Source organism: Indicator indicator, chromosome Z, assembly GCF_027791375.1.
Source record: "Indicator indicator isolate 239-I01 chromosome Z, UM_Iind_1.1, whole genome shotgun sequence".
NCBI lineage: Eukaryota > Metazoa > Chordata > Aves > Piciformes > Indicatoridae > Indicator > Indicator indicator.
Genome location: NC_072053.1, coordinates 39,267,056 through 39,292,490, shown reverse-complemented (window position 1 = coordinate 39,292,490; position 25,435 = coordinate 39,267,056). Strand labels below are relative to the sequence as shown.

At 40.8% G+C, this 25,435-nt stretch overlaps 1 protein-coding gene across 1 annotated transcript; it reads left to right on the top strand.

Annotated features, from left to right (window-relative positions):
• Window positions 1-366: 366 nt before the first annotated feature.
• Window positions 367-22,307, top strand: ERMP1 (endoplasmic reticulum metallopeptidase 1). The gene is made up of 15 exons (XM_054397986.1): window positions 367-653; window positions 1,593-1,894; window positions 5,755-5,882; window positions 6,804-6,909; window positions 7,707-7,853; window positions 8,710-8,802; window positions 9,785-9,997; window positions 10,842-11,062; window positions 14,633-14,807; window positions 15,368-15,558; window positions 16,149-16,301; window positions 16,832-17,034; window positions 17,711-17,826; window positions 20,871-21,034; window positions 22,132-22,307. The coding sequence occupies exons 1-15, from the start codon at window positions 367-369 to the stop codon at window positions 22,294-22,296; spliced, it is 2,664 nt and encodes an 887-aa protein (XP_054253961.1). The 3' UTR covers window positions 22,297-22,307.
• The last annotated feature ends 3,128 nt before the right edge of the window (window positions 22,308-25,435 follow it).

Sequence of the window (25,435 nt, the reverse complement as noted above, 5' to 3'; positions counted from 1 at the left end):
GTACGTCTTAATAGCGCGATTCTCGCCCAGATGCAGGGTCAAGCCATTGCTCTCCCGGGCGCTGTGACGGGACAACGGGCGCCACCTCTCCCGGCCCAGTACCCGCCACTTACCACCACCACCTAGGTCCTGTATCTAGACGCAGGCCTGGCCCGGCACAGCTAGAAGCTACCCTCAGCTGCCCGCCAAACCGCTCACACCGTACACGCCACATCCCAACCGCCGGCGCCCGCGACACCCTGCCATCCCCACGTGACTCGCCGGAGCCACGCCCCCGGCCCTCTGGCCCCGCCATCCCTAGCAGTGAAGGGGACGAGACGCTTTTTGACCTTCGTCCGTTTCCGTACCGTACAGCGCTGGCGGACCATGGAGCGGAGCGCGGCGACAGCTGTATGGCGGCTCCGCGCGACCGGCGGTCACCGGGAACGCGACCGTCGCCACCTGTCGCCACGGGAGGACGGCGACTGCGACGTGGGCGAGAAGAAGCAGGGCGGGTCGCGGCGGCAGCTTCTGCCGCTGCCCGAGGAGTGGGGGGCCCCGCTGGTGCTTCTGTACCTCCTGGGGCTGCGGGCGCTGGTGCACATTTCGCACCGGCAGCTGCTGATGCAGCCGTCCGCCGCCGGGCCCTATGATTTCAGCGCCCCTCGCGCCAGGTAGGGCAGGGCAGGGCGGATCGGGGCCGGGGCTGCCCGTCCTGCCCGGAGGGACGCCCGCCGTCCGTTGCGGGGGCGGATGAGCCGAACAGCCGTGAGACCTTCCCGTGTCAAGCCAGTCTCGGGGCATAGTCCACTCAGAGTTGCCCCGAGCGGGACAGCAGCTGTAATTGCTGTTTGCTTTCCGCCTAGGGCCCCGGCTGGAGGCCGGCACGAGCAGCCCGGTCCTTCCTCCAAGGGGACACTCGGACCGGGCCGACTCGGCAGCGCCGAGCTGATGGTGGTGGTGCAGCTGGTGTGCGGTCTGGGAGTCTTGCTGGCTGGCTGAGCCGGTGGGGGACCTCTGCCATCAGCTGCGCTGTTACTGTCCTTCGCGGAGTGCTTGTTTCTTTCCCAGTCCTACCTACCAAGAGCTCAGATTTCCCGTGGCCTCATGTGGCAAAATAGGTAAAAATATCGTTAGGGCTTCAGCCATCGTATTTGGCTGGCTCTTGAAAGTGCTGGTTTGGGCTGATCAAACAATGTGTCCTCCATAGTTTTAATCTCATAATATTATAAAGTACTTAGTGTCCAAATTTTTCGTTGGTGTAAATCTAGCTAAGATTGTGCTTATTCAGATGTTCAGGAAGGTGCATGTATGCATATGCAGAACCTTGCTAAAGATAAAATCATTAGTTTCTCTATACACCCTGTTGTTTCTTTTTGAATGGACATGTTCAAACCAAAAAAACAGTAGCGTGGTTTAATATTGTGGCAGGCAGGAGGAGGAGCTCTAAATGAGGATCAGTACTGTATGTCCATTGTCATAATCTTTGAAACTTCTACTACAGTTACTAAGTGGCTTTAATCTTTTACACTTGTTCTGAGTCTTGAATGTTATTGTTGTAGATAACTTGCATACTAAATGTTCATGCTGAATTTGTACTTTATCTCTTACAGGGCATATCTTGACAACATAACAGCAATTTGGCCCAGAACAGTTGGAAGTCCAGAAAATGAAGTTCTTACAGTTAACTACCTCTTAGAACAAATTGAGGCAATAGAAAGAGAAACCACAGATGCTCACAAGATATCTGTAGATATACAGAGGCCCACAGGCTCCTTCAGCATTGACTTTTTAGGAGGCTTTACTAGTTATTATGCAAACATAACCAATGTTGTAGTGAAGCTGGAACCTCGAAATGGAGCTCAGCATGCAGTATTATCCAATTGTCACTTTGATTCTGTACCAAATACCCCGGGTAGGTCCACATCCTAATTCTGCGTTTCTGTATATTACATGAGCCACAAAGCTTGGCTCGCTGTCTTCTCACACCAGGTAGCCTTAAAGCTGTATGCCAGAATACTGCATGCCTGATTTCAGTGAGATTCAGTATTTAGAGTGACAGAGTGGTCCTATCAAAGTCAAGATTTTGCTCTCACTTTCTGCTAGGCAAAAAATTACAGACATTATGTTTAGGAATCTAGAAAGTTTGCTTATATTGGCCTTTTTTTTTTTTTTTTGTAATTCACTGCTTATGCATGTAGTTCATGTGCTGCTTACACCTGTTATTCAGGTCTTTCCATTCTTCTGTAGTAATTTAATCCTGCACCAGTACAGTTTAGGAGGTGATCTCCTGGAGAGCAGCCCTGTGGAGAAGGACCTGGGAGTCCTGGTAGACAAGAAGTTATCTATGGGTCAGCAATGTACCCTTGTGGCCAAGAAGGCCAATGGTATCGTGGGGTGCATTGAGAGGAGTGTGTCCAGCACATCGAGGGAAGTTCTCCTCCCCCTCTACTCTGCCCTGGTGAGATCTCACCTGGAGTATTGAGTCTGGTTTGGGGCTCCCCAGTTCAAGAAGGACAGGGATGTGCTGGAGAGAGTCTAACAGAGAGCTACCAGGCTGATTAAGGGACTGGAGCACATGCCCTATGAGGAGAGGCTGAGAGCCCTCGGGCTTTTTAATCTGGAGAAGACTGAGGGGGGATTTGATAAATGTTTATAAATATCTGAGGACTGGGTGTCAAGAGGGAGGGGACAGGCTCTTCTCCATTGCACCCTGTGATGGGACAAGGGGCAATGGATATAAACTACAGCACAGGAGATTCCACCTCAACACAATGGGGAACTTCCTCACTGTGAGGGTCACAGAGCACTGGAACAGGCTTCCCAGGGAGGTTGTGGAGTCTCCTTCTCTGGAGGCTTTCAAGATCCATCTGGATGTGTTCCTGTGCAACCTGTACTATATTCTGTGGTCCTGCTCTGGCAGAGTTGTTGGACTTGATGGTCTTTGTAGGTCCCTTCCAATCCCTGGCATCCTGTGATCCTGGCTTTCCTTTCTTAGGATGCTTTTTGCTAGAAACTGTTCCCACTAATAAGTCTATGTTCTCTGTGCCTTTTGCTGGTATTGTACTTTATCTCAAATTTTTAGTATAATATCTTCAAGCTGTGCCAGATTTGTTTTTCTCTCTCAAAAGACTTGCTGTAGTCAAAGATTAAGGTATTCTTGCCTTTGTAGCATGTACATCTTTCTTGCTGCTACTTTCACTGTTGCATACTCTTTGATTCTTGTCCCTCTGCATGTTAAATAATTGCAACAAGAGTGTAAACAGTTTTGTAAATACATGATTTTATCATACTTAACAGTCCCAAGAAGGGAGGGAGCTAGAAATTCCATGAATATGTCTGTTGTGACACTCAGCCACAGGTCCGTGCCTGTTACTGCAGTTGAAAAATACAGATTCCAAGTCACTAACAGCACAGCTTTTGCTGAAGTCTGTTTATTCACACCTTGTACAATTCTTTTTTGGGAGGGGTGGGGGGCAAACCTTCTGTTCTTCAGCACATGCAAATAGTCTTTCATTATCAAGAAATCATTTGAGTATTAGCTAGAGAAACAAAGCACTTGCCATACTCCATCTTTTTTTCTATCAACAAATAGCATACAGAACTTCTCTTTCTCATCAATGGTATTTAGACAAGATTATTTCCGGTTAAAGTTAAATATTAAATATAAAAAAATTCCAGTTAAAACAAGTTAAACTTAGTTATTATACATGCTCTGTGATTGAGCAATTGCAGAGATGCCAGTTACTGTATTTACATTTAAAATGTGTCTCCCTAAACTTAAAAGGAACACTTCACAAGCGTAACACACTGATTATTGAAAATTCTTTAAATTCATGCCTTATGTGTCCACTTTTATGGGTTGTAATATAGGATTGTGCATATAACTGTCTTTATAGTTACTCAGACCGTAAAATATTCTACAAGCCTTGCACAGAAACGGCAAAAAAATCGTGATTCATATAAGATTTTTGGAGAAGCTAGAAAGCCACCTGTATGCTTGTCTGTAATCAGAAAGCAGCCTGTCCCTTTATCCCAGCAGTGAAGAATGCCTCTGTCTTTTGTTGTCTTAGTGTGAAATTTGCTCACAACCTAAGCAAGAACCTTTTATTCTCAATTCTGTATTTCTGCAAGTTATTTATGTGCATCTCTTTTCATTACTAAAAATGTGTTAAACAGAATCAGTGAGATGAATTCATCAATAAGTTCTAATGGTGTTAATTTTTAGTTTATCTGGCATATTTGGTTCTTTTCCTATTAAACTTTAAAGCAGAAACATTCCTGAAATTACTGTTGCAGATGTAGCTGATGACATGGTTTTCTCAGGTTACTGATACATTCCATAAATCTGTTTTAATGTCCTGGCAGTTGTGCTGTATATGAAGTATTTGAGGATGACACTGTCTCTATAAGCTTGTGTTGCAGTCTGTGATTATGCACCTGCTTTAGTCTGACGTGCATCTGTATGTATGTTGAAACCAATTACTGATCTTCCCAGAAAGGCAGATAAGTGATGAATCTTGCTGAAAACTGTAATTGCTTCTGTGCTGTGTTTTCACCACAATATTAATTAGATAAAAGATCTCAGTGTGGCTAAGAGTAGACTACTGGTAAAATCAGGTAACTATGTAATCAGCGCTCTAAGTCCTATTTTGAGTGGCTTTTTGGAAAGCTTTTGGCAGAATAATGCATTTGTTTCTGAGAAACAGATTAAGAAGAGTGTATTGGAAAGATTCTGATTTTGTTTATTCTAAAATACTTCCATACAATAATAATGGCTATGACTTAGACTAAGATTTGTGTTTCTATCAGGAATATGCAGATATATCTAAATTTTGCCAAATTACAAGCTTTGGAAGAGCTGCTTTTTTATGTGGAGATCTAACAGTTTTAGCAGCTATTGGTGACTGCCCTAATAACATGCCAAGGCCTGACTGCACTGTCACTATGGCCTAGAGGAATTAGGTTAAATTTTCTCTATTTGCTTCCAAATCTTAATTGATTAGAGTGGGGTGGAGAGAGATGCTAGTTTGCACCAAAATGAGGGAAATGTTGCAGTAGGAGACTTTGGCCTAAAGATGTATATTTAATTGAGATTTTTAAAATGGCAGTGCATAGAAGGAGGTGTGAGCAAGTCTAGAATAGTGTTGTATGAGGAACTCAAAGGGAACAAACTACTGAGCTCAGAGAAAAAGGGGTTTTATGGAAAGAAAGAAGGGTGGTGGAAAGCATCTGATCATAACAGTACTGTATTACAATATATAATTTCAAGAATGTTTTACAGGTGGGAGTTTTGGTGTTTTCTTTGTTTCATTTTGCAGTTTTATGTTACTTTGAGGTTTTGTCCACTTACCTGAATGAACTGTATCAGTGTAGAATGCTTTAGGGTGACTTGAATGGAAATACTTCTTTATTAAAATCTGTGCGTGCTGTACGTGAAAATTACATCCTTGTTTATTCATACTGTTCTTAGAATAGCTAATGATCACTTTGCTTGCCTAGAAATCCAGTTAGTTTACTTTTCTTGAACAGTAGTAGTAGATCTGATGTCTTTGTACTTCACTTGCTCAACTTTTGAATATTTTTTCTGCTGATGCTTTTAACTAGTATAGACAAAGAGTACAAGCAGTAGCAGAAAATATACCAAAGCTTGGCATAATTGTACCTCAATTAGATTAAGTGACTGAGATAGCATAAAACTTTTTTATTCTCTGTTTATTTGTTGCAATTCTGTGTGTTTGTTGTAAACAATATTATTCTGATGATTATTTTAAGGTGCCAGTGATGATGCTGTTAGCTGCGCAGTGATGCTTGAAATACTTAACACACTTTCAAAATCATCAGAGCCCTTGCAGCATGCTGTCATATTCTTATTTAATGGTGCAGAAGAAAATATTTTGCAGGTAAGAATATACCTGAATTATAAAATGTACATCAAAGCTGTGTATTAAGACTGACAGAGGAAGAAGTAACTGCAGATACGGCTTGTATTCAGTCTGTTGGAGTATTAGTTACGTAGTGTGCTGGTTTGAGGTCAGACAGATCCCCTCTTGCCCTGAGAGGGACAAAAGAATGACGCTCACACAAATGGATTGGAGAGTGATGGGAAGTTTAAATGGAAAAGCAATTGGTGAAACTACAAAAACTACAAGTGTAGTGGCAAGAATATCCCAAAGTGTACAGAGTCCCTTTCACAACACCCAAAGGCTTCCCAACTTTTCCCTTCTCCCCACCTGAGGGTATACCGAAACCCAAACCCAAACTCTTTCTTCCCCCCTCCCACTGCTAGGCTAGTCTCAGGCTGGCCAGGTCTGAGACTACCCCCCCCCTTTCTCCTCCTGGCATTAGGCCTAGACAAGCCTAAGAGGCCTTGAGATACTCCCCCACCATTACCCGACAGGAGAGCATCTCCCACGGGAGCAGAGAAGGACAAAAGAGGAAGAAAGTGACTCTGCAGATGGCTTTATAGGGGCAGGATTTGTGGGTAGCAATACGCCGTTTCCTGTGTCCGCCTGACTGGGTTGGACACTTGGGATGCCAGAGGTGTAACTTATGTGGCAGCAACAAGAGGCACCCAGCCTGAACTGCCACACAGTTAATGTTTTGAGGAAAACATATTTGATTTTGAAGGGAAAGATATACTTAGATTGTCCATATTAATGTAATTAGAAAACTTGGATTTTCTGCATCTGTTTGTGTTATGTTAAGTGATCTAGCTGCCTTGTCCAATCTTGAGTTATGATAACATGTGATGGAAAATAACATTTAGGCTAGTCTAGAAGATATTTGACCTATATATATTTTTTGTTTGTTTTCCCATCAAGGCTAGTCATGGCTTCATTACACAACATGAGTGGGCAAAGTCAATTAGAGCTTTCATTAACCTGGAGGCAGCAGGTGTAGGAGGAAAAGAACTTGTTTTTCAAACAGGTATGAGCTTGCATTGTGTCCAGTTTCTACACTAGGATAATTTGATATGTAGACTTGAAGTATTGAAAGTGACTCCTAAGCAAAAGACAGGAGAACCTCTGTGTCTCTTTCCCAACCCTATGCAGCAAGTTGCTCTCTCCATTTTAGGTATCTGTAGGTTAAAACACTGTTACAGAGGTTGCCTCGTAGATGGGAAGCCTGTGTAGAGCAGAATTACAGAAGTTATGTTTCCCATTTATGTCCATGCAATAAGGAGAAATACAGATTTGGATATCTCTGTATATCTTGCATACTCATACTTCCACACGCTTTTTAAAATTTTCACAGCAGTTCTTTGGAAATCTTTCCAGGGAAATACTGGCATCTCAGGAAGCAGGCTGTAATTGAACTTCTGTTCCGTTCTAGCAGGACTGCAGGCTTCCTTCTGCTGCTGGGCCTGCTTAGTTGTTTAGTTGTGCTAAGTGGAGAGACTTTTCTCTAAAAAACAGGTTTGATACGTAGATGATAAGTTGGAGACTCTGCTAAAGGTTGTGACTTCTTATTAGTGCTGTATTTGGGAGATGCGTTATCCACTCTGCCACTGAATACTCAAGGCATCAGTCTTCTTTTCTGTAAATCTAATTCTCTGGAGTGTGAGTAATTTAGCCAACACAAATGCAGTTAGTATATACCCTTTGGGCCAACAGCGTTAAAACCAATGAGTTTTTGCTTTATTTATTGGTGACCATGAAGATATATGTATCTTATTGGAAGTTCAAAAGGTGTTTTTTCTGAAGTTTCTGCATGTCTTTTGTTAGGACCTGAGAATCCTTGGTTGGTGCAAGCATATGTGGTTGCAGCCAAACATCCCTTTGCCTCTGTAGTGGCACAGGAAATATTCCAGAGTGGCGTTATCCCAGCAGATACAGACTTTCGTATCTACAGGGACTTTGGCAATGTGCCAGGTATGTTATCAGAAGACATGGAGGTCCACAGTTCACAAGGTTTTGAAATTTGTTTTGTCTTTCAAATTGGCAGCAAATGTTACTGCTTTCTTACCAGTGCAAGAGCCTTTAGATTTGGTTCATCATGTAGGTATTTAAGGATGTTTTTTTGGAGACTGCTGCATTCCAGAACAAAACTATATGGTAGAAAGGTTTTCTGAAACATCAGGAAAACACCCCAGCAATTAACAGTGCACTCGCTGGTAGAATTGAGGTCTGTCTTATTAAACCTCCCAAAACTGGGAGGATTCTTAACAGACAGCAGCAATTTGCTCATGCAGCTGATGGTGTGCATGTGTTTGGGATACACTGAATGTATAATTAATGTTGCAGAAACCCTTTTTATCTTTGGTAAATATTTTTTGTTTATTTAAACAAATTACTTGGATTTTAAATTAAGAGTTTTCAGACTGGCTATTTGGAAAGCTGTTTATAAGTCAGAAGTAAAAAGATAATACCTCTTACTTTGTGAAGGTGTTTCTAGAGTTCCAAAATATTATTTTTTATTACTTTTCAGCATGGATCTCTGTTGATGTTTTACTAGTAAATGTTTGGGAAGCATCTTATCCATCTTTTCTGACATGATTAAAAACTTTCACATTTCTCCAGTATAGAGACACTTTTAGAAGTGTCCTGTTTTAAACATACATGCAATCCCAGTTAGTCCCAGTTAGCAAACTTTTTTGTCTTCAAGGATGTGAGTGCGCTACGAACTAGACTAGATGAATGTTTTGTGTGAAAAATACCTGAGGCAATCATGTTTATTTTGAGGTGTTAGATTTATATAATCTTGAACATGCTTTTTCTCTCTCTGTAGGAATAGATTTGGCTTTTATCGAAAATGGTTACATTTATCATACAAAATATGACACATCGGACAGAATTTTAACAGATTCCATTCAGAGAGCAGGTAAGTATTTTAAGAATTCAGTAATTTTTACTGAAGACAAATGTCTTTTGCTTTGCTGTAAGACTACCATTGCAAGAAATTATTAATTTTAATCGCACATTTAGAGCATGCTAGACATGTTCTAAAGAACAAAGAATTAACTGTATGTCTATCTTTACAGTAGAAAGGAAATATGTTTCATCAACTTGGGAAGATAAACTTTATCAGCATCCAGTTTTCCAGGAAAAGCTAACATAATCCTAAGTGCCTCCAGGATTTTGACTGTTTTCCTCTTAAGTTTATACACAAGCCAACTTAAATGACCAGCATGTATAAGAGTTCTAAACGCTTTCTTGCACCAATACAACTGCAGGACAGGAACTAACACTTCTAAATTCCTGTTGGAAAGATGATTTTACTGGTCATGATGGTTATGCAGAACATCTGGGGTTATATCACAGCTTAAAAAGAAAAAAAAACAGAGAAACTTTTCAACCAGTAAATATGTTTACAGATCAAGTGAAAGCAAAATGGAAGTTGAGAACAATTGTTCTTACTTGATTAGATTTATTTTGGCTGTGGTGCGGGAAAAGAACAGGTGTTTGGTACCTGTAGACTACAAAGGAATATAGCCTTGTCTCCTACTTTACAGTCATTTAGGGAAAGAAAGACAGGTAATTTGTAGTCAGTGAAACACGGAGTTACCAGTGGCAGTGAAAAGAGGAGGAAGGTTATGAAATTGCAAACTCTTCTGTGGGCTAAATTTCAAGTCAAATGCTTTAATATCAGACCTGGAGAAGGGCTTGTGCTTATTTTAGTAACGGCTGTATAGGTTAAACTCATGAGAACAACATATGTGAACCATAAAATACCAGTTGCATATTCACATCTTTGAGGATATTTCAAAACAGTTTTATTTTTAAGAATGCTTGTATTTAAAATACTGCTCTGTATGATTCGTCAACCTCAATGTAGTTACATTGTTTATCTGCTTTATTAATAGGTGACAATATTCTAGCTGTCCTAAAATACCTAGCAACATCAGATAAATTGGCTAAATCTTTTGAGTATCGACACGGAAATGTTGTGTTCTTTGATGTACTTGGTTTATTTGTCTTGGCTTATCCGGCTCGTGTTGGCACTATTGTGAACTACATTACTGCAGCAATTGCTTTTCTTTATTTAAGCAAGAAAGTATTACAGGCCAAAACCAGAGGTAAGTCTGGTTCTTAAAAAAAAACCATGATCAATCACATTACCCTTTAATAAATAGCAGTTAGTAGATGAAGATGTGTTCAGGTCATTAAGACATCTTTTTTTAAATAAACTTCAAAAAGAAATTTTAGGTGTGTAGCATGCCACAGGAATTTGTGTTTTAAATTTCAGCTGTGAATAATAATGATGAAAAAAGACTGTATTATATAAAGGGCTACAGATGTAGCATTTATGAATCATTTTTATGTCTCTTATCCTTTAATGAAACTTAAAATATTGAAATTTTGCTTAGTAGCTATATAAATTCTTTGATCTGTTAGCACAGGTAGAATCATATGTCTTTAACACCTGTCCATATGCAGAAGCAAATAAGAAAACAACAAATGGGGAAAAAGATAACAAAGCTTAATAAAGGGTGTAAAACAACTTGCATCTTCTAGTTAGACCTTTTCAGGTACATGTAGGAACATATTTTAAAAGCAAACAAAACAACAAACAAGCAAAAACCCAAATCAAACACCATCGTCCCATGCCCCTCAAAACACAGCAAACATTTTTGAAGTAAGAAAAAGTTACAAGACAATCAACTTTTAGTGTTGAGGACATGGTAATGTTCAAAATAGAGTAGTACTCTAGAATAAATCTTGCAGTGGGGAAGACTACACAAAGACTTGTAAAGAAATAGGCTAAGTAACTTAAGAAACTTAAGAAATCTTCAGAGTGGACTTCTCATGCAGTTTCATTTTTGGTCATTAAAGTAATTACACTGTGGGGTAATTACAATCTTGATGATATTCTGCAGTAGAGTACATGACTGCTGAATGAAATTTCTTTTTTCTTCATAGGTATTGACAACCTGAAGAAATTATTTACTGCATTTGGCTTAACACTCCTAAGCTGGCTCTGCACACTAGTGGCAGTCCTTATGGTGGCAGTGTTTGTCTCTGTCATTGGGCGGTCTCTTTCTTGGTACACGCATTTCTATGTTTCTGTGTTTCTGTATGGCACAGCAGCTGCAGCTAAGCTCATTCTTGTGCATACACTAATCAAGAAATTCTTCTACAAGGTAAGCTTGACTTCATTGTTAATGTTGAAGTATAATGTAGTGTTTGTGGAAGACAGTTTTGAGTCGATGAAAAAGATGCAAAAGGTTTTTCTGTATTGAACAGAACTATTTAAAATGTAGTAGAGTCTACTTCATCTAAGCATAAGGATTGCTTTACTCTCTTTGAGTTAAGAGCTTCATGACTTACACCTCTCTCCTTAGTAATGTCCTTTAGGAACAGCTTCAGAAAAAAAAGGGCAAAAGCCTAGTAGAATACAGTGTAAGGTACTGTTTCTTCCCCTGTCAGAACCTTCAGTGGTAAGAGTAGAGCAACTGCTGGAGAATTAGTTTTTTGGATACCTTTCAATGTACAGGATGATGTCCTCCTGTGGAACAGATGGGCCATTAGTAAAACATGTTTACATGGGACATGTAAAACATGTCATGTTACTATTTCCTAGTCCTTCAGAAGAGGTGATTAAGAAAACACACTTTCACTAACTGTTCAGCCATTCCACGCTCTGGATCTGCTTCTTGTTTAATCAGCAGATAACCAACTCAGCATCCTGAATCTCTTAATTTTCTTGCGTGCTGTATGTAGCTTGCAGTATGCTGTACAATTGGTGCTGCCTCTGTGACTTACATTGTACTTAGAGCTGCGTAAAAATTTTGGAAGCCGGTCTCTTACTTGGCTGCCACAGCCAGTGCTTATGTGGTTTCTGGCTTAAGAGCTTATAATAAGGTTTTTACTTTGAAAGGGGTTTGGCATCTTGGGTTTCTTCCCCATCTCCTCTCCCTGCCTTTTTTTTTTTCTTTTTCTCCTTCTTAGCCCGAAAATTAACTGGCTGCTTTCTGATAGCTGTTTTTCACACAAGCAGTCCTTCTTGCTGCAGGCAGGATTCCTAATTAAGTTTTTTGCACTATGAACACTACAGCACTGCCCATGTAATTGTAAAAGAAAACAAAACCAAATCATATCACAGAATTACAGAATCAACCAGGTTGGAAAAGACCTCAGAGATCATAAAGTCCAACCTATTACCTAATACCTAACACCTCCTGACAACTAAACCATAGCTCCACGTGCCACATCCAATCTTTCTTGAACACCTCCAGAGACAGCCCATTCCACTGGCCAATTACTCTTTCTGCAAAGAACTTTCCCATCACTTTGAGCCTAAATTTCTCCTGGCACAGCTTGAGACTGTGTCCTCTTGTTATGCCACTGGTTGCCTGGGAGAAGAGACCAACCCCCACCTGTCTACAACCTCCTTTCAGGTAGTTGTAGAGAGCAATAAAGTCTCCCCTGAGCCTTCTCTTCTCCAGGCAAACAACCCCAGCTCTGTGGGTGTTTGTGCTCAAGACCTCTCACCAGCCTCGTTCCCTTCTCTGGACACATTCAATTATCTCAATGTCCTTCTTAAACTGAGGAGCCCAGAACTGGGCACAGTACTCAGGGTGTGGTCTAACCAGTGCTGAGTGTAGGGGCAGAATGACTTCCCTGCTCCTGTTGGCCACACTCTCTCTGATGCAGGCCAGGATGCCATTGGCCTTCTTGGCCACCTGGGCACACTGCTGGCTCATGTTCAGCTGCTGTCAATCAGTGCCCCCAGGTCCCTCTCTGCCTGGCTGCTCTCCAGCCGCTCTGTCCCCAGCCTGTAGCACTGCCTGGGGTTGTTGTGGCCAAAGTGCAGAACCTGGCACTTGGACTTGTTAAATGCTATCAGGTCTGCCCATCTGTCCAGCCTGTCAAGGTCCCTCTGTAGAGTCCTCCTAGCCTCCAACAGATGAATGCCTGCTCCCAACTTGGTGTCGTCTGCAAACTTACTAATGGTGGAATCTATCTCCTCCTCCAGATCATCCATAAAGATATTGAACAGGATGGGGCCCAGCACTGATCCCTGGGGGACACCACTAGTGACAGGCTGCCAGCTGGCAGTGGCACTATTCACCACCACTCTCTGGGCTCAGCCCTCCAGCCAGTTGCTAACCCAGCACAGAGTGCTGCTGTCCAAGCCACAGGCTGACAGCTTGGCCAGCAGTTTGCTGTCAGGGATGGTGTCAAAGGCCTTGCTGAAGTCCAGGTAGACATCAACAGCTTTCCCCACATCCACCAGGCAGGTCACCCAGTCGTAGAAGGAGATCAGGTTGGTCAGGCAGGACCTGGCCCTCCTGAATCTGTATTGGCTGGGCATGATCCCTTAGCCATCCTTCAGGAGTGCTGTGATTGCCCTCAGGATGATCTGCTCCACAATCTTGCCTGGCACTGAGGTCAGGCTAACAGGTCTGTAGTTTCCAGAATCCTCCATCCAGCCCTTCTTGTGGATGGACATCACACTGGCCAGCTTCCAGTCATCTGGGACCTCTCCAGTGAGCCAGGACTGGTAGTAAATGATGGCCAGTGGGTTGGTGAGCTCATCTGCCAGTTCTCTCAGTACCCTAGGATGGATCCCATCTGATCCCATGGACTTGTGAGGATCCAAGTGGCTCAGGAAGTCTGTAACTGCTTCCTCATGGATTTCAGGGGAACTATACTGCTCCCTGACCCCATGTACCAGTTCAGGAGGCCAGTTATCCTGAAGTCCTCCTGCCTTGCTGTTAAAAATGGAGGCAAAGAAGGTATTTAGTACCTCTGCCTTTTCCTCATCTTTAGTTACAATATTCCCTTACATGTCCAATAAAGAGTGGAGGTTCTTCTTGCCCCTCTTTTTTACCATTAATATATTTATAAAAATGCTTTTTATTGTCCTTCACAGAAGTGGCCAGTTTAAGTTCTGTCTGGGCTTTTGCCTCTCTAATTTTTCTCCTACATGATCTAACAACATCCTTAAACATATCCTGAGTTACCTCCCTCCCATTCCAAAGGTGATATAGCCTCTTTTTTTCCCCTTAATTCCTTCTAAAGATGCTTGCCCATCCAGGCTGGTTGCCTCCCCCATTGGCATATCTTTTGGCACATTGGAACAGCCTGTTTCAATGTGATTGATGGTTCAACATCCTTCTTTTTTCAAAACGTATCTGGTATTATCTGACCCATGCATGTCTTCTCTTCAAAACAAAAAATATGTTTAAAAAAGCAGACTTGTGAAGTGACACCTGTGTCACGACATAAAAAGGCACCAGTGTAGTATTTGTGCACTAACTATATAAGAAGTATACTAACAGCTGCTGTTGAAAAGCAGGCTTAGAATCTTGGGAGATGTAATTTTTTTTCACACATAAATACTATGTGATGTTTTAAAATGATTCACCGACATCAGTGTTTTTTGTAAAAAGGCCCCATTTTTCTGTGAATCAGAACCATTAGCCTTCTATCTTCTTGGTATTGTAGTTTATACAGTCCCTTCTGTTCTCTATGCCATGTAATTAACCTCTCTTTCAAGCTATCAGAGTAAGTTTTAAAAATTAAAAGAAGTATACTGCCATGGATAATTCTAAATGGTAAAAGAAAGACGAGATGGTGATTGTCAAAATTTTGTTGTCCAAGGAAAACAATTATATGTAAGAAATAAGGATTTTTCTATGTATTCTTTTGAGATGTGATACATGGAATATTCCCAGTCATGAGGGCATTTGCTTTATTTGTTACAGAATATGAATAAGCAGTACCTGGGAGATACGTTTTTTGATGCCTCATTGATGATTTGGTCGATAGCATTGGCTGTCTTTACTCAGATGGGCCTTTGTTCAGCATACATTTGTACATTATGGGTAGCATTTCCTTTACTGGCTAAACTGATGATCCATAGAGAATTCAGCCAAAAAGGTATGAGTTTTGAAGTGGGGAGGGGTTGTATTTCAAAACTTCTGCCTCTGCTATTGTGTATTGAGTGTTTTCCTCCAAACTCTTACTAAGCAAAAGAAATCCCAAACTTTGAATAGTCAAAGTACCCATGTAGCAGTTTTGTGACAAGAAAGGGTTCCCAAACTGAAGACAGTTTCAAGGTATGGAGAAGCTCTGAAAAACAAAACAAAACACTGGAAAACATCCTGTGCATCAGTCTAAATAATACTATGTGAGGTTATTAATAAGTGATCAATATTTTGATGGGCACTAAAAGGCTGTTAACAACCTCTAATATGTAAGCAATATTTATTACTTGTTAATTTATTTTTCTTTCAATACAAGAACAGTTTTGTGGTGTTTTTGTAGGAGTTACATTGGTATTGACTATGCAAAGCTTTCCATATCCATGTCAGGGATGAGGACCAGTATTATGTATTGAGCCATGCAGCAGTATGGAGATATATTAATAAAATTGTGTATTTATCTCCCTTTAAGCTTTAAAATATTTTTATCTTTTGGTGTTTTTCTGTCCCATGTAGGTGCTACAATTAAGTTTGTCATGATCTATATGCTGGGAATGTTTGTTCCCTATCTATATATGCTATATATTAGTTGGACTGTATTTGAAATGTTTACGCCCATCATGGGTCGAAGTGGTTCAGAAATTCTACCAGATGTGGTGTTGGCAGGATTTATCGTGGTCTTCACTGTGATTCTGTCATCCTATTTTGTAAGTAGAATTTGTAAATGTTGTTTAAAGTAGAAGCAATATTTTTCTAAATTAATACTTGAAGTTAATAATGATTTGACAACATCTTAAATGATACAAGAAAATCTTAGGAAATGTGTGAAAGATTTTGTGGTATGTTAGTCAAAGAAAAGTCACTGAAGCAGGAGTTAAAAAATTATGTCTGCTCTGTGATGATGTATTAAAGATTGCTGTAAAATAACAATTTAATGCTGGAGTTTGAGCAGGCATTCATTTTATGTAAACTGCAGTATGTGGCTGAACAATACATGTACTACACTTTAAAAAAAATTCTCTTTTTGTCTTGCTACCCTTGCTACTAAGGTTGTAGGTTTTTGTTGGCAGATATTTTGCAATATAAGAGGCTTTTAAAGACATCCAGGAAGTATTCGCTTTATTCTTCTTGGTTTTAAATATTGAGAATACAAAGAAGTATATTCTGTCAGGTGGTACTGCAGTGGTGTCTTTTTAATGTAATTTCAGTTCCATAACTGTTTTTTATTAGAGTTACATGAACAGTGTCTTATTTAAGTCTTGCAGTTTTATAACTGGGCTGTCTTTTTATTCTCTAGATTAACTTCATTTACCTTGTCAAAAGTACAAAAACGACGCTAGTAACTTTAAGTGCTGTGTTTGTAGTCACTCTGATTCTCGTTTGTAGTGGAATCTTCTTTCCTTACAGTTCTGATGCTGCTAATCCAAAGCCTAAGCGAGTCTTTCTCCAGGTAAGAAAAGCCTTGCAGTATTACCTCTGTTGGTTGTGAGAAAGTTTGTGTTGTTTGTTGTGTTTTTTTTTCCCCAGGCTGAAAATATCCCCTGCCCCTAAAAGAGTAACCTTTCCCTTTCTTGCTTGATTTAAAAGCTCTTTATGATTATTCCAAGATTTGAAAAAATTGCTAATGTTTCCTTTGCTCAGTTTCTGTGTTCAGCTCAGTTGTGTCAGAAAAGCAGGGATCTTTTTTATAGGGTTTTAAGTGAGAGAGTCTAGTAAGCAATGGTAATTTAAAAAAAAAAAAAAAAAGGTGAACATTATGGGAGATAAGCAAATATGTCCAGGTACAGACAACTTCTGAATGTAGGTGTTTGTATTACAATTTTCTTTTATCTAATTTTATAGATATGTTGTTGGTGCATACTGAAAATGCAGTAAACCTTGAGGACTGATACGGAGGGTGTTTCAGAATCACTTCTCCTTTTGTGACCTGCACAGGCTTGATCATCTTTTTGTGTGTTTTTTTTTTTTTTTTACTTCTAGCACACAAGCAGAAGATTTCATGACCTAGATGGAAATCTGGTTAAAAGTGACTCTGGTATATGGATTAATGGTTTTGATTATAATGGAATATCTCATATAACTCCCCATGCACCTGAAATCAATGACACCATTAGAACTCCGTGTGAGGAGCAGGCTCCTTTCTGTGGTCTTCCTTGGATTCTGCCAGTGCATTTCATGTTCCGGTTGGTGTGAACACTGCTTCACTTGGGTGCTTACTGCCAAAGCACATTGGTCATTTATGCAATCTCATATATATAAGGGAAGAAAAAATAAGGCTATTCTTGGTCTAAAAGTGAATAATCATTCAGAAGACACTTAACCTGCTGTCCCACTGCAGTGTCTTCTGCCAGAATCTGCAAGAGATTGCTGGATCTGCTGCAGGAGTTGTAGAAGTTGATGTGTGGAAAATCGGTGTCAGTACCAATGCAGAAAAAGGTGCAGGAGCAGGCCTACAGTAGAAGTATGTGTGTCTCTTCCTGTCTTTCCCCCTCACCTCAGCTGACAGCAGAGGAAGTCTAGAGTGGGTGATCTGCACAGAAGAAAACTAGTGTCTGTGACTGTTTCTTATACCCCAAGAGCCTTATGAGCAAAAGTGTAGCAATTTGAAGATGCAAATGTTCTTACTTACTCTGCCTTCGTCTTCCTTAATTTACAAAACAATAATGAATAAACATACTGGTGACTGTTTTAGTGTGCACTTTAGCTATTTGTTCAGCCACAAGCTGCTGATTTAGCTGCCTTTTGCTAGAATCAGTATCTTTTCAGTATTTCGTTTAGTAACAGCACACTTCTTGGTGTCTCATATTTAATACCTCTGAGTGTTGCACTGAGAACAAGTTAATTTTTTTTTTATTACAGAAAAAACTGGTATCTTCCTGCTCCAGAAATGATTCCAAGAAGACCTATTCACTTTAAAGTTCTGTCCAAGGATCAGATATCCTCAAACTCCATGAGGTTAAGCTTTGAAGTAACTGGTGAGTGGCTCAATCTTCTGTTTTGTGATCTATGTTTATTTTTATGTCCATAATACATAAGGTTTTGACTCCAGTATTGCAGGTTCTGGTGCTATCCCCAACACAGTGTGAGCTTTGTGAGATTAGAATGAGTGAATTCAGTTCCATGATACACTGGAAGCTGTGTTGTGTTGCAGTTGTTACTTGGAGGACTAATGACCTTGTTTATTTTGATCTTTTTATAGCAAGTTTTAATGTCCATTTTATAGCTCTGTCTCCTACATTATAATTTCATATCACTGCCTAGAAGTAATTGAAGCTTCTTCTGTGTATCTGTTACTTGTGGGCAGGTTGGAGGCTGTCTTGGTCATAATGATCATGAAACTGACTTCACTAAGTTTTCAGCTCCTGGAGAAGTAGGGAGAAAGGTCATCAGACTTGCGATCTTAGACTCCTGGAGGGCAGACTTTGGCCTATTTAAGAGACTGGTTGAGAGAGTCCTTTGAGGGGTCATCCTGAAGGGCAAAGGAGTCCAAAAGGAAAGATGGCTGTCCACATACAAAAAGACCAGTTAGCAGGGAAGAAGACTGGCCTGGCTGAATAGAGAAATTTAGCTGGAACTCATGAAAAAAATGACCTTTGGAAGAGAGGCCAACTCAGGAGGACTACAAGATGTTGGGAAGTTATGCAGGGAGAGAAACAGAAAGACTTAAAGCCCAATCAAAACTTAATGTGGCTGCTGTTGTAAAAGACAATTAAAAATGTTTGTATAAATACATTATTGGGGAAAGGACTAAGGAGAATCTCCATCCATTATTGGATGTGTGGGGAAACAGTGACTAAGCATGAAGAAAAGGTTCAGGTACTGAATGCCTGCTTTGCCTCAACCTTTTATAGTAAGACCAGTTGTTCTGTGGGTACCCCATTCCCTGACCTGGATGTCAGGGTCTGGGAGCAGAATGAAGCCCCCATAATCCAAGGACAGATGGTCAGCAATCTACTACACAATTTAGGTACACACAAGGCTATTGGGCTGGATGGGATCCACCCAAAGGTACTAAGCAAGCTGGTGAAGGTACTTTTCATCCTTTACCAGCCCTCCTGGCTAGCTGTGGAGGTCCCAGCTGACTGGAGGTTAGCAAATGTGAAGGCCATATATAAGAAGGGCTAGAAGGAGGAACTACAGGCCTGTCAGTCTGACCTTGGTGCCAGGGAAGGTTATGCAGCAGATTGTCTCGAGTGCCGTGACACAGCATATACAGGACAAACAGGTGATATGGCCCAGGACAAACAGGTGATGTGGCCCAGTCAGCATGGGCTCATGAAAGGCAGGTCCTGCTTGACTAATGTGATCTCCTTCTATGACAAGGTGGCCTGCTTTGTCAGTGAGGGAAAGTGTGTGGATGTTGTCTACCTGGACTTCAGTAAAACCTTTGACAGAGTTTCCCACATCATCCTCCTGGGGAAACTGACTGCTCATGGCTTGGGTGGTTGTATACTTTGATTGAAAAAAAAAATAGACTTTGGACTGCAAGGCCTGAAGAGACTTAGTGAATGGAGTTAAATCCAGTTGGTGGCCAGTCACAAGTGGTGGTCCCCAGGGCACAGGTTGGAGAGCAGTTCTGTTCAGTACTGTCAGCAGTGATCTGGATGAGGGGATTGAGTACACTCTCAGTAAATTTGCAGATGACACCAAGCTGAGCAGGAGTGTTGTTCTCCTTAAGGGTAGAAAGTCACTACAGAGGGATCTGGACAGGCTGGATTGATGTGACCAGTTGTTTGAAGTTTAACAAAGCCGAGTGCCACGTCCTGCACTTGGGTCACAATAACCCCAAGTAATGCTACAGGCTAGGGAGACAGTGGCTGGAAAGCTGCCCAGCAGAAAAGGAAGTGAGAAAAGGACTGATTGATAGTCAGCAGAATGTGAGACAGCAGCGTGCCCAGGTGGGCAAGAAGGCCAACATCATTGTGACTTGTATCAGAAATAGTGTGACCAGCAGGAGTAGGGAAGTGATTGTCCCTCTATATTCAGCACTGGTGAGGCTGCACCGTAAATGCTGTGTTCAGTTTTGGGCCCCTCAGTACAACACAAATATTAGGGTGCTGGAGCAGGTCCAAAGGGCAGCAAAGCTGGTGAAGGGTCTGGAGTGCAAGTTTTGTGAAGAGCACCTGAAGGAACTGGGTTTGTTTAGCCTGGGGAAAAGGTGGCTGAGGGGAGACCTTACTGCTTTCTACAACTACCTGAAACAAGGTTGTAAAGGGGTTGAGTGTTGGTCCCTCCTCCCATGTAACAAGCAACAGGACAACAGGCAGTGGGCTCAAATTATACCAGGGGAGGTGTAGGTTGGATATTAGGGAAAACTTCAAGGGTTATTAAGCATTGGAACAGGTTACCCAGGGAAGTGGTGGAGTTACCATCCATGCGGGTACTTAAAAGACTTGTACATGTGATACTTGGGCATGTGGTTTCGTAGTTGACTTGGCAGTGCTAGATTAATGGTTGGACATGATGATATTGAGACTCTTCAAACCTAAACCATTCTACAGTTCTGTTCTATGAAGACAGTTTGCCCTGGCTTCAGCTAGAATAAGATCAATTTTCACAGGAACAGTGAGGAGCCATAGCCAGGATAGTCAGCCAAGCCAGTCAATGAGATACTCCATACCCTGCTCTGACATCATGGTCAGTACATAGGGTGGGAAGTTGACTGGGACAAGTGAAGGGCAGGTACAGGTAGCTGGAGGTGGCAGGCTCCAGGTGGTGAGCAGGTAGTTGCATTGTACACCACTTGTTTTATATATTACATCGTTAATATTATTACTGCTGTTTTTTAATCTCTTTGTGTTGTTCTATTAAGCTCTCCTTATCTCAGCCCACAGGGCTCTGACACACTCCCCCAATACTCTTTTCCTATCCTGCTAGGTGCAGGAGGGGAGCAAGCAGGTGGCTGTGTGGCAGCAGCTGAGAAGACACAAATAGTAATACAGAGATAACATGTTAGTCCATAGGAAAATAGGTTGTTCTCGACCCATTGATACATGTAGAAACATCCTTACCCCTGCAGGTCCAAGTCACATGTCTTTGTATGTGCGGCCGCATGAAGGGTCGGCTCTGGCCACCTGGTCTCTTGGGGATGGCGTGCCAGTTGCTAGCATAGGAGGAGACTACTTTGTGTTTTACTCCCATGGGCTGCAGGCTACACCATGGCGCTTCTGGGTAGAACTGAGGGTGAGTATGCTGCTGCTGGAACCCCAATTACCCCTTGGCCTGCCCTGTTGTCACCACTTGTGTGTTCTTGAATGAAAAATGTCTTAACTTTCTCAAGCATTTCTTTATTTGACAGATCCTAATTCTAGGTTCTCTCCTTTGATTTGTCCATCAGCACTATGTATGAGCTCACAAGTATTTTTAATGTTTGCTCTAATAAGTTGCTAAAAAGCCAGAGGGCTTCTCCATGGCCTTAGATCAGAACTTTGGATTTCTCTGATCTTTACCTCATAGTTCTTGGAGTTGTGTCTTTATTACTGCTATTTCAGAGTTCCTTTCTTATTGTGAGTAGTTTCCAGTTTATGTATTTTGTTTGCTTTGGGTTTTTTGATACTACAGTGGGGGAAAGTTACCAGTCTTGAAGGGAGTTGTAAAAGCTTTTTTTCTAAATGTCTTTTATGTTATTTTCAGTTGGAAGCAAGGCTTCCAGCATTACTATTCCTGTGGGATTTATGATCCCCTTACTCCCTGCTCCTTCACTTGGCAATGAAGAACTTCTTGCAGAGATGTGTATTTTTATTACAGATTTAACAGTCTCTTATTCTTTGAGGTAAATATTACAAGAACCTTTGAAAGTTCAGAAAGGACCTTGTTCATTCCTGGATCAGGCAGCGTAAATAATAAATCCTTTGAGAGTACTTGACAAAGGCAGATAGGAATCTTCAGTGTGACAAGCTTTGCAAGATGGATAGCTAGGCAGAAAAGACTTCATCCTAAAGATTCACAGCAGTAGGATCAGTGTAAATGCTGTGTTTGAGTCCATGTTTGATTTGTCAGCAAAATCAACAGATAGAAATGTTGAAGTCAGAGCATGTGCAAGCTGTGTCATCAGAGGCACAGTGATCTCAGTACTGACTTGCAAGTTCAATTCATGTTGAACTCACCTGTAATCAGACTGACATGTTTGAAGGTTGGAAGTGTTTTAACATAGAGGACAAAGACCAGGATGAAGTTTGTTGCATAGATACTACGTCTGTAGGAAACCTGGGTTGGATTAATCTTGTGTTTAAAAGCGATGAACAATCATAAAGACTGTGTTGCCCTTTTCTCACTTTCAGGTCCCAGAAGAGCATCCCGATGGAATAGTCTCCCTTGCCATAGCAGCACATTACGTTTTTGGGGAGGATCAAAAGTCACCTCAACTCAGTGCCTTACTGGAGAGTTTTCCAAACTGGACATTTTCTTCTGGTTGGTCCTGCACTTATGACCTTTTTGTCTTCTAATGTTGACAGTAATGCAGCTCTTGACAGGGTCATCTCTGTGATGCAGCATGCCTGTTGTGGCAACCCTTTCTCACAAGATGACAGACACTTTCATAGAATGTAAAAGTACTTTGGCAAGTGGTCTTTCTTTGGCAGTGTGACTATTGCTGTCTTGGGGATATAGTGATACTTCGTGTCAATGTGAATACAGTTCTTCTATTGAAAGAGTAGCTTGACTAACTGACTTCTTGTAGTGAAAACTATGTTTGAGGAGATAACATTAGCACAGTATTGATGGAAATTGTAATGAAAAGGGCCTCAATAAATTATTTTGACATTATGCAAAATAAAACTACGTTTGAGGGACTATTGCCTACCAGGCCTATCTGTCCTTTGAAATGAAGACCTTCAGCTAAAAGATGCTTCTTTACATGGTGGGGGGGCAGAGGTGGCAAAATTTTAAGCCTTACTTTTATCACTGGATGAAGTTACTGAAAGCTGTGTTGCTTGTTTTGGCAAATGCACAATGCAGAAAAATATTATGTAATCTGGTAATTATTTATCTAGATTATCTTTTCCAAATTTAATATGTTTCAGTTGAAAACTTAGTACCTAACATTTTGCCTGTCTTGTCACTGTTAGAACTTGAGTAAGTTTGACCTATCATCTTTGTCGTTTTGTTCCCACTGGGATCTTTCAGTATCAGCATACAAGCATGTGACTTGCTCTCTTGTATGTAAGAGTGCGAAGTCCCCACTCCTTTATGTGGACATTTTATAATTAATTGACTCTAAATTTCAGTTTATCTTCTAATTATTAGAATTGTCTAATTTTTTGTATCTCCTCTGGAGAGACTTTTAATAATGTGACAGTATTGCACTTCACTAATAGATTTAACTGTTTCTTAAAATACAGTTTGCTTTCCATATGGAAAACTACCAATAACAGTCATCTTTAAAAAATATATCTAGTCTCTGGATTGCTCTTACTTTGTTTTGACAGGATGGATTTTATAAATGACTGTGAGTGATTTAGAATGTCTTCCAATTTTGATTGACAAGCTTTTAGTTCAGAAGCCACCTCTTTGGTTTCTTTTTAATACTTCCGGTTTTCTTCCATTAGTACTGTTTTTTTAAATTCAAATAACTCTGTGTACCTGAAGAAACGTTGTGCTTTTTTTCCCAAACTACATAGAAACCATTCTGTGATGTCAATACCACACTACAAGTTGTACAGATTAATACTACATTCATCTCATGAATATTGTCAAATCGCTTGCAGAGCAAATTTTATGCACTCATCATCATTTCATGTAAAAACATGCTAGTACTGGGAAGCTTCCAGGGCCTGTGAAAGAAGGTTTTTGTTACACTACAGCTTCTCTGAGCTGTGATGGACAGCAACTCCCTGATCAAGTATTTTTCCTTCACATTGTCCTGTAGTTGTGTAAGGTAGTGGCAAGAACCAGTTTAATTTGTTGCAAGGTAATTCACAAAGATTGTCAACTGACTCATGAACTAGGGTAAAAGGTTGAATTACTGTGGCTCTTTCTACATTAGTATGTGCATAAATCACCACTCTCTTTATTGTGTCTGATTTTAAACTACAATCCCTATATTACGCTTTTTTTAAAAAGTGCTATTAATTACTGGAAAAAATGAGATTTTGTTATGAATGGAGATTTAGTTATAAATGGAGATTTAGTTAGAACTCATGTTTTGACTCTCACCAAATGTTTTGTACTGTACTCTGGCTGATGCACAGCTAGTTAAATAAAGCTGCACTGATATTTACTGTCTTCCTCAGGTTTGATTTTTATTTTGTGGTTTACCTCTGATTTATGACTTTGAAAAATGCTGTGTGAAGAATTTGCACTGGGAACCAAAATAAAAGAATGCCTGTTAGCAATTCCTGGAACTTCAGCAAAGCAATAACTTTTGCCAACTTAGAATTTAAAGTTTATTAAAAAATGTAATTGTGAGGGATGTCTAGTTTGTTGTAAATTTCTCTCTTTGTAAACAAAAGTGAAAATCCAAACCAAAATTATTATTAAAGGCATATTTGATTTGTTTTATTCATTGTACTAATGTTTTATTTAAAAATGGGGTAGAAATACTGCTAAGTGATGCTGGAGTTAGACAACTGGGGTCAGAGCTGTGCAGAAGATAGGTGTTGCCAAAGAACGAGAAAGCTATCCGAGCTGAGAAATGTTAAAATGAGGGCCCTGGCTGGCATGGTATGGAAGGGTCACTGGTAGCAAAGCTAGGTATTCTTTGCAAAACTGATACTTAGGAGCAAATGTATTGTTGATCACAGGTTGAAAAATAGGATAGACAATTTTGACAACTGTTGTAATGTCCATCTGCTTCCCTATTTAGTACAAGCTGTTAGTGGTCCTTGTTTGCTGTGATTTATTATTCTCATGAAAAGTACTGTGTGTATCATTCTGTGAAAGAGACAGAAAGCAAGCAGTGTTTTAAAGGACAGGAGGGTATGGGAGTAGAAAAAGTGTTTAAGCAGCTAGGTGATCAGAATCCCACATGTTAATCAGAAACAATTTCTATGCACAGCCTTTTCTAAATTGCTTTACTTCTCCTTAATGCTAGATTTCTTCCCTGATTTTTGATGGCTTTGAGAACCTCTACTGTTCTCCATTAACATACATAGTGCTCTGTTAGGTCTCTGTGGGTGGAAGACATTCAGAAATATGCATTTCATCAAGTTAAGAATGTGGTTGCAAAGGCCTGTTCCTGTTGCAGTTATATGATCTACTGCAGTATCGAATGGTGCGGCCACACCTTCAGTGTGCCTGCCAAGCAGAAGGCTGCATTTGAAGAAGGTGTTGGGATCAGTGCAATGAACAGGAGCATTTCAGCTGGCATATGTAAAGTGGCAGACTGAGCTGAGGGGAGTTGTTTGGTGTTAGCAAGACCTGTCTTTAATCTCTGTTCAATCTAGGTTGTGGTGCAAGTCTGCTGAAGAAACACTGCGCAAATAGACAAGCTCTAACACATCTGTACAGAGCTAATCGTACCACATGAAACATAGCTGATGAAGAGTTTGCCTGTACAGCGCTGCTGTTCAGTACTTTTTTACCTTGAGGGCTAAACTTAATCTGGTTCTTGATAATAAACTGGAAGGAACATGCAGGATGACCCAG